The sequence below is a fragment of the Oryx dammah genome, unplaced genomic scaffold, assembly GCF_014754425.2.
Source record: "Oryx dammah isolate SB20612 unplaced genomic scaffold, SCBI_Odam_1.1 HiC_scaffold_10, whole genome shotgun sequence".
Lineage (NCBI taxonomy): Eukaryota > Metazoa > Chordata > Mammalia > Artiodactyla > Bovidae > Oryx > Oryx dammah.
Window position 1 is genome coordinate 72,726,515 of NW_024070194.1, and position 9,750 is coordinate 72,736,264.

At 48.1% G+C, this 9,750-nt stretch overlaps 1 protein-coding gene across 2 annotated transcripts in view; it reads left to right on the plus strand.

Moving 5' to 3' along the window:
• The window catches only part of KIF16B (kinesin family member 16B), a 289,681-nt gene extending 280,183 nt beyond the window's left edge, over positions 1–9,498 (plus strand). For both annotated transcript variants that reach the window (XM_040248276.1, XM_040248274.1), the window contains one exon: positions 7,782–9,498. In XM_040248276.1, coding sequence (XP_040104210.1) covers positions 7,782–7,940 — 159 coding nt within the window. In that variant the 3' untranslated portion in view covers positions 7,941–9,498. The remainder of the gene's footprint in view (positions 1–7,781) is intronic.
• Positions 9,499–9,750: the final 252 nt, after the last annotated feature.

Sequence of the window (9,750 nt, forward strand, 5' to 3'; positions counted from 1 at the left end):
ACCCCCAGAACTGGGTGTGTTGTAAATGGGAGGTTTCCTCTTATTCTTGACGGGCACCTGCCGACACCCCAAGGGTGTTGATGGCAAACAGTAGAGAACAACTGTGGTCCTGGTGAGCAAGTGGGCTTGGGAATGGACAGACCAAGAGCTCTCCTGCTTCCGCTCCGGGTTTCTTATGCAAACTCTTGAAATGCTCCCCGGCACCAGCTCTGCAGTCTGGGAGAGGCTTGCCCCAGAGGACCCTGCATCCCTGCAGGCTCCACATGGTATCTTGATGAGCTCTTTAGCTACAGGAGCCCATCCCAGAAGAGGAAGACAAGGAGCCCACCAGCCCTCTGCCCTGAGTCAGCCAGATGACCCATCCTCAAAGAATGGAGATGTGTTTTTTCAGAAGGGAATCTGAATGTCCTCTGGGAAGGGGAACAGAAGAAGGGTGGTAGAGAAATGACCAGTGCCCAGCGAGGCACTGTGAGGAAGGTCTGGGAATGTGAGCAGAGGTGCGCAGACGCCGTGTAGAAAAGCAGAAGCGTCACAGGAAGGAGGCCTCTGCCCCAGGTTTGCGTGGAGCACTCAGTCTAGACAACCCTGCACCTCGTCCCCGTGAGAGCGCCGTCAGGCCAGACGGTGAGACGCCCAGTGCCATCAGCCCGGCCCAGTGAGACGGCAGCGCCCGGAGAAGAGGGTCAGCCTGGGAAGAGGCGGCTGCGGACGGCGCCCGGGGACTGAGACCACTCTGGACTCGGGAGAGCTGGGCGTGAGTCCTCACACCCCATGCTGTCACCTTCAGGATGGCACTTAGGCCTCCTGGACTGCGTTTTTTTTTTTTTCTCTGAGAAGATGGAGATAGTAATAGTCCCTGTCTCATACACTGTTGTGATTTTTAAATGAAATAGACCATTACACATTCTCACTGTGCCTGGAGCATTGCAGGCTGTTGATCAGTGGCCCTCTCTGTGAGAGGACCGAGGTGATTGCTGGCTGGCCTGGTGTGTGCATGTGGGGGACGTTCCCAAGGAGCTCAGGGGTGTCGGCAAGTACAAGTTAAAGGACAGAAAGAACCCCTTTGGAGAGAAGGAGTCAGGACCCTGGCGCCCGGTGTCTTTGGCAGTCTGTGTGCCCCTCATCCTTCTGCTGATCTCTTGTCCTCCTCTTTTGAAAGCTCATGGTCCTTTATAGGATTTTGTTTTTGTTCTGGGGGAAGGGGGCAGTTTTTTTGGAGCAGACCCACGGGGGCCCATGTCTCCCAGTGACTTCTGCCTCCCCCCACCCCGCTCAAGGCCCATGTGCAGATTGACTTAAAAAATATATACATGGATACATACATATATATATATGCCCACAACCTGTAGAAGAAAGACAGTTTCTGAAATCAAGGTGCTGTGCATCAGTACTGAAGTATGCCATAAAGATTTGTCATCTAAATTTGATTTTCCAAAAGCATTGATAAGAAAACACTTTATATTACAGTGTAGGTCCAAGCAGCTAAAGGAAACCTAGATAAGTGTCTAATATATCTATTGTTCTTAAACCTTTTTTTGCCAACTTTGAAGGCAGCTCATGGTCCTCCTGAAGAAGGCAATGGCACCCCACTCCAGTGTTCTTGCCTAGAGAATCCCAGGGACGGGGGAGCTTGGTGGGCTGCCGTCTGTGGTGTTACACAGAGTCAGACATGACTGAAGCGACTTAGCAGCAGCAGCAACAGCATGGTCCTCCATCCCCAGCATGGTGTGTGGTTTTCCCTCTCTCCCTCTTCTCTCTGCCCCCACCTCTGATCCCACCCCATCCCATCTCCGCATCCCCTAGCTGGCTCCTTGCCCCTGTTCGGGCTCCTTCTCCTCTCAGTCCCTCCCATCTCCTCGGTTGCTCACTCTCAAGACATCCCCAGACCCCTTCTTGCTCTGCATTCCATGTCCTGATTTGCAATCTTAGTGAAAGAAGATTGGGTTTCATCTGACTTTCCCAGGCAGGGCTGGAATGTCTCCCAACCATGGCAGGTACAGCCACCATTCTCAGCAGCCCTGATCTGGGGTGTTCCACAGAGCAGAGACTTGGATGTGACCTCCCCCTACCCTGCCACCAGGGCAGCCAGGTGTCCTGTGGGCCTTCTGTGATCCCTAACAGCTGCTGAAGCTGAAGCTCCAACACTTTGGCTACCTGATATGCAGAGCTGACTCACTGGAAAAGACCCTGATGGTGGGAAAGATTGAGTGCACTGGGAAGAAAGGGGTGACAGAGGATGAGATGGTTGGATGGCATCACCGACTCAATGGACATGAGTTTGAGCAAGCTCAGGGAGATAATGGAGGACAGGGAAGCCTGGTGTGCTGCAGTCCATGGGGTTGCAGAGAGCTGGACATGCCTTGGCAACTGAACAGCAACAGTGGCTGCAGAGATTGAAATTTGTCTGCTTTTCGGATTCATATGGAGAAGAAGCCATGTGACGGAAACAGAAATTGGATTTCTGTTGGATTTCACAGATCCTTCTACTTTGCCCTTCTGATCCTGATAAGTGCATAAACTCTCGGAGTCCTTGAGTTTTGTAAAAGGTAAACTGCCCTGGGGAGGTGGCTCAGTTCCTGACTTATTTTCACACACCAGGGAGGGTAGGAGTGTCTTTGGACTCAACATTAGAGAGAGAGCTTTGACAGGAGGCACTTTAATTTTCTCCCTTTGGCCACAGGTGCTGTGGAAAATACTAAGAGCACAGACAGCAGAATTTACTAATATGAATGTGTGTACTGAAGTATGTGTTTTATATATAATTAGGATGTTTATTGATATGCATGCAGTAGCAGAGTTCTAGTACATTAGACTGAGGCCTCAAGCCCTAAGGGAACACTTCTTTATTGTAGGAATAGTAATAAACTTGATTCACCCGACACCATTACACAGAAGTCGATTTCATTACTGCAGAAGCTCAGACACAAGAACCAAACCCATGGCCCCTCCTCAGTAAGTGAGTGGGTATGGGCACGCGGAATACTACGCAGCAGTGAAAATGACCAGACCACGGTGCACGCACCCAGGTGCACAAGTCTCACAGGCGTCACGTAAAGCAGTGGAAACCAGATGCAGAGGAGTGCACCCGGTGGGATCCCGGGATCCCGTCGGTTTCAAGTTCAAAACCTAGCAAAACTGATGGGTGGCACAGGAAGCCGGAGTGGCAGTTACCCTGGAGTATGGAGTATGGGAGGGCTGCCGGGGCTCTGAAAGTGCTGTAATGCTTTTAGCCCAGTGCTCAGCACACCAGCGCATTCACTTTCTGAAAACTCATTAAGCTGTGCATTCATGATGGATGCTGTTTTCTCTCTGTATGTTTCAACTTTTAAAAATGAACTCATCAATATTAGTCATCAAGGTTGCTTGGAAGCACTTTCCCCCAGCCCAGCAGTGAGCCCAGGACAATGGGGAATTACAGAGAATGAGATGCTGTCTGTGACCCCAGGCACTTTCACCAATTTTAGTTCTTTCTTGTGTCCCCTGCCCCAGCCCTGGTCCTTTGGGTTCGTCACTCACCGGAAAGAACTTGCTCAGCCCACTACAAGCCTGTGGCTCTGGACACAGGCAACCAAGGCCACGCATCACCTCTTCACTTTGGAGCACCCTGAGGTCTCCGCAAAGAATGCTTCCTACTCACAGCCTTTCTTTGACCAAGGAAGCGGTCTAGGAAGAGGGAGCCAAGGCCACCCGATTCTGCTGAGCAGAGACTCATTGCAGAGAAAAAGCTCTTCCATAATGTTTAGAATCAGTTGGATCAGATCCCTCTCTCTGGAGGTTTCATGGAGGCGTGCTGACGCATTCATTTTAAGGAGAGCCATCGCCGGCAACTGCTTCCTTGCTTGCTCTTACGGGGCTTCCCCAGGCGGGGAAGGGGGATCTCCAGGACCCTCTCTTTTCACTTTATTTCTGGCTTTTACTGTTACTTCTCTTTTCATCATCCCTTCAGGCTTTCTTGGCCCTTTAAAGGGCCCCTGCTTCATGAACTGATGATGACACATGTTGATACGTCATCTGTTCCCGTCCATCCGGTCAGAAAGCATTTGGAAGGCAGGCAGCGTGGACATTAGTCTGCACTCGAGCATGGCCATGGGGCGTGGGCTGCAGGGAGCTGCTGAGGTGACGGCCCAGGTCCTGCTTCACCCCGCGGAAGGGGTGCAGTCACAGCTCACCCGCGGGGCAACCCCAGTCCCCCCCTAATACAGATCAGTATTTCCCAGTAACCGTGTCTGTTGGACCTCGGGTCCCTCTAGGTCGATGTTTCCGGCTTTTCTGCCCCCAGAGAAATCAAGGCATGTTTTCTTCTGCTTCTTTGATGCAAATAAGTCCTGGAGCAAGGTGTCCATTTTCTAGCAATTGGTTTTGACACCTTCTTACCTTGGCCTGCTTTTTGTTTAGAGAGCCTTTCTTGAGCGACTACCATGAGATCAGGAAGTTAAGAATATTGAACACGGGAAACAGTCTGAGTTAAAAATCCTTGCTTTCAAGTCTCCTCTCTGGATTACTAGCCTTGTTCACCAGATAATGGGTGTTACAATAATTTTAAAAAAAAAAAAAAGAGGTAGATAGAAGCAGAGTATGAAGATAACCCGCAGGTGGGTGACGCAGGACCCCTTTGGGTATGGTCCGAACATCTGTCACCTTGCTTTGGTGCTGGTTTCACAGACGTCTCCGTGTGTCAGCACTCTGCAGGCCCTGCCTTGGGAGAGTACTCAGCCACTGGGCATCAGTTCAGTCAGTTCAGTTCAGTCACTCAGTCATGTCCGACTCTTTGCAACCCCATGAATCGCAGCACGCCAGGCCTCCCTGTCCATCACCAACTCCCGGAGTTCACTCAGACTCACATCCATTGAGTCAGTGGTGCCATCCAGCCATCTCATCCTCTGTCATCCCCTTCTCCTCCTGCCCCCAATCCCTCCCAGCATCAGAGTCTTTTCCAATGAGTCAACTCTTCGAATGAGGTGGTCAAAGTACTGGAGTTTCAGCTTTAGCATCATGCCTTCCAAAGAAATCCCAGGGTTGATCTCCTTCAGAATGGACTGGTTGGATCTCCTTGCAGTCCAAGGGACTCTCAAGAGTCTTCTCCAACACCACAGTTCAAAAGCATCAATTCTTCAGCGCTCAGGCTTCTTCACAGTCCAACTCTCACATCCATACATGACCACAGGAAAACCATAGCCTTGACTAGACGGACCTTAGTTGGCAAAGTAATGTCTCTGCTTTTGAATATGCTATCAAGGTTGGTCATAACTTTTCTTCCAAGGAATAAATGTCTTTTAGTTTCCTGGCTGCAGTCACCATCTGCAGTGATTTTGGAGCCCCCCAAAATAAAGTCTGACACTGTTTCCACTGTTTCCCCATCTGTTTCCCATGAAGTGATGGGACTGGATGCCATGATCTTTGTTTTCTGAATGTTGAGCGTTAAGCCAACTTTTCCACTCTCCACTTTAACTTTCATCAAGAGGCTTTTTAGTTCCTCTTCACTTTTTGCCATAAGGGTGTTGTCATCTGCATATCTGAAGTTTTTGATATTTCTCCCAGCAATCTTGATTCCAGCTTGTGTTTCTTCCAGTCCAGCATTTCTCATGATGTACTCTGCATAGAAGTTAAATAAACAGGGTGACAATATACAGCCTTGACGTATTCCTTTTCCTATTTGGAACCAGTCTGTTGTTCCATGTCCAGTTCTAACTGTTGCTTCCTGACCTGTATACAGGTTTCTCAAGAGGCAGGTCAGGTGGTCTGGTATTCCCATCTCTTTCAGAATTTTCCACAGTTTATTGTGATCCACACAATCAAAGGCTGTGACATAGTCAATAAAGCAGAAATAGATGTTTTTCTGGAACTCTCTTGCTTTTTCCATGATCCAGCGGATGTTGGCGATTTGATCTCTGGTTCCTCTGCCTTTTCTAAAACCAGCTTGAACATCAGGAAGTCTTTACAGCATCCAACCTTGCTTCTATCACCAGTCACATCCACAGCTGGGTATTGTTTTTGCTTTGGCTCCATCCCTTCATTCTTTCTGGAGTTATTTCTCCACTGATCTCCAGTAGCGTGTTGGGCACCTACTGACCTGGGGAGTTCCTCTTTCAGTATCCTATCATTTTGACTTTTCATACTGTTCATGGGTTTCTCAAGACAAGAATACTGAAGTGGTTTTTCATTCCCTTCTCCAGTGGACCACCTTGTGTCAGACCTCTCCACCATGACCCGCCCTTCTTAGGTTGCCCCGCGGGCATGGCTTGGTTTCATTGAATTAGACAAAGCTGTGGTCCTAGTGTGATTAGATTGACTAGTTTTCTGTGAGTATGGTTTCAGTATGTCTGCTCTCTGATGCCCTCTTGCAACACCTACGATCTTACTTGGGTTTCTATTACCTTGGGTGTGGGGTATCTCTTCACAGCTGCTCCAGCAAAGCGCAGCCACTGCTCCTTAGCTTGGACGAAGGGTATCTCCTCACCAGTGCCCTTCCTGACCTTCAACGTGGGATGGCTCCTCTAGGCCCGTGCAGCCACGGCTCCTTGGACATGGGGTTGCTCCAGTTACACTTCCATAAAACACAAAGTGTTAGGTGTTCGATTTTTAGAAACTATAAATTACCATACGAGTGTTAATTATTAGTAGTCCCTGTTACTGCTTTTAAGAAAGTAGCTAACAGATTTTCCTTGAGCAGAATGTCTTCTTTCAGAGGTAAATTTGAGCCAGCTGAATTTGGCTTCTTCGCCTAGGCCACAGGTTCATTATCCGTGTCACTAGTGACCTTTGGGGTAAATAATTCTTTGCACAGAGGCTTGTAGGATGTTGAGCATTGTAGGATGTTAGCTGCACCCCTGGCCTTCTCCTGTTAGATGCATGCCCACCCCCCTGCACCCCATTTTCAGTTATAGGTAGCCTTTGCCGTACCGGAACTGTATTAAATATTTCTGCATGTTCTCTTTTCCATTAACACATCTTGCCGGTGCCCGTGTCTGATTTCAGCCCCAGCATCTCGGGCCTTGGACTCAGAGCAGCTTTACGAATTTGGAGCCAGAAGAGCTGGCCAGTGCTGCCACAGACGTGTGCAAAGGTTGGGGTTGGGGTGAGCATGGGGTTCAGAGCAGTTAATCTCAGCAAGAGCTTCCTTTGCTGGGTGGTCTGTAAATGTTCGTGTTTGCAGTGGACCTGCTCGCCCGCAGTGTTTCTTTTCCTTTAGTGTGTAAGAAGGCTGCAGAGCACAGAGGGCCTGTGCCGCTTGACACATTATTGACTAAGGACATATTAGTGCCAGAGACGTTAGTTTCTGCAGAAATCCCCTGGTCAATAAGAGTAAAAATGTGCATTTAGCATCGTGCAGACCATTAGCAGTTTTGTTCTCCTTCCTCTTAGTGGCCTTTCTGTTAGTGAGTTGGGCGGGGGGACATGAATCCGCGGGCTGCAGTCCATAGTGTTGCAAAGAGCTGGACACCACTGGAGTGACTTAGCACATGGGACTTGACTGAAAAAGCCGGGTATTAACTACCAGCACTGTGCTGGAAAGCAGACCCCACCCCCAGCGCCTGCTGCCTGGCGTCCCCCGGGCTTGTCTGCAGACAGCATGTCCTGTGCGTCAGAACCAAGAGGTGTCACGCGCACGCTGGACACCGTGGCTGCTCCCCAGGTGGGTCCGACATGGGGAAGGCAGCGGAGGGTCCCTGCGCTGTTTTTAATGGCAGTGACAGCCCCTCCATGCCAGGAGGGGCATCGTTTGCTAGGCGTTCCTCCCTGCCTGTGTCTTGACCGTGTCTTTGCCTCTCGTCTCTTCCCAGCGGTACCTCAGGGACTTTTTCAGCGTGATGCTCCAGTCGGCCACGTCCCCGCTGCACATCGACAAGGTGGGGCTGACGCTGTCCAAGCACACCGTGTGCGAGTTCTCGCCATTCTTCAAGAAGGGTGTCTTCGACTACAGCAGCCACGGGACAGGGTAGGACTGGAGATGGAACCTCGCCACACAGTGCCTTCTCATCCGAGCAGCCCCCGACCAGGGGCCTGGACCCCTCACCGCCTCCTCCGAGTGCCTGAGCAGAGCCGGGGCCATGCTGGCCACGGTGACATTGAGTGGCGGCTGTCCCTGCCCGTCACGGCTGAATGTGGCCTTCTCATTGTGTGCAGAGTCTGTCCTGGAGGCTCCGTCACCCTGGGCCCTGGAGCTGAGCTAGCCTGGGGCTTCCCTGATGGGTGGCTGGTCAGACCTCCCCAATGACTTTCATCTGGTTTCCCCTTTTACCAGAATACTCTTTATTTTTTTTAATATCCCCTCCATGTGGCTGGCTGTATCCCAAGAAAAGCGTTTTAAATTATTTCATTGTATTTTCCTTTTTCCCCATTTGAGGCTGAACTTTTTGTATAATCCCTAAGCACTGATGTTTACACAGAATTTCACATTCTGCAAAAGGGATTTTCAGTCCAATCACGACTGGGGTCTTCCATGCTTGACACATTGGATGTAGGTTACATCAGCTTCTATAAATCCATTGAAATAGGATATTTGTTTAATCTTGAATATTCAAGAAGTTTTTACCAAATGGCTGTCCTGCATGTTCAAGCTTTCTCTGCTAAGCACAAAATGAGCTCCTCATTGAATGCATATTTTTAAACATTTTGTTCACATTTTTGTTACTGAACCTACTGGATCTTAAGCTGCAAGACTAGAATTTACTGTAGTTTATTAACGATCTCTTAAATCACTCAGGACTTAATGTAGCATTGTACATCCATGTACAAGTAAAACTGCTTTGTTTTACTAAAGAGAAAAAAAATATGAGAAGAAAAAAGATATATATGGTATATATTGAAATGTATATAATTCTACTATAGATTTATATGTGTACACACTCCTGTATGATAGTTATATCAAAACATATAATTATTCACATGAAATTTATTAAAGGTATTTGCTTTTTCAAGATTTAAGTGGAGCTGCTATCAATATTAAATGAAGTTATGGAATCCACCCTGTAGCTTAGTTTATTTTAAGCTTGTGACATGATCATTCCTCCTGGTCTGTTTAAAAATTTATCTGATGTGCTTGGAAAGATACACAATGTATAATTTAGCATTTGTTTTGTAGAAGATGTGCTTATAGTAACGATTGAAGTCACAAATGAATGGGTAACAAAACAGGCCTGCATTCAGTCTTTCAGAAGATTCCTGTGCAACAGAGCTCTCCAGTCTGAAAAATGTATATTCAAAGATGCAATTATCCTGATAAGGGGGGAAATTATTATTGTACTAATTAGATATCAGAGTTTAGCATGAAAAAAATGAGGGCTTTTTTTTTTTTTTTTTAAATTGCCGCAGGAAGACTTCGTATTGAGTACTGTTGTGATTACAGGCAGAGGTTAGGGGTAATTACTGCTAGGAAATTTAAACCTAGAGATTAAAGGATAAAAACTGAGAGATGATATCAGGTTGGCCAAAAACTTCATTTGGATTTTTATGTACAATGTCCCCTTTTTGCTGAGTAAACTTAATGGTTTTCTTCAACTGACAGGGTCATCTGTCTCCTGCCCTTTTGGACCCATACTGGAAGCCAGGCTCATGGCAGGTGTCTCACTAGGATCACACAGGGGACATAACAGTTTGGTGAGGATAGACATGTGTTTGTAGGAAGTGCAGGAATCAGATGGTGCTTTGATTCCAATCCTCATCTAAGGTGTCAAGTTGAGGGTTGAAATCCTGGTCGGTGCTGGGCAAAGCTGGCTGTAACACATGGGTGTCATTTCACTTCTCAGCCTC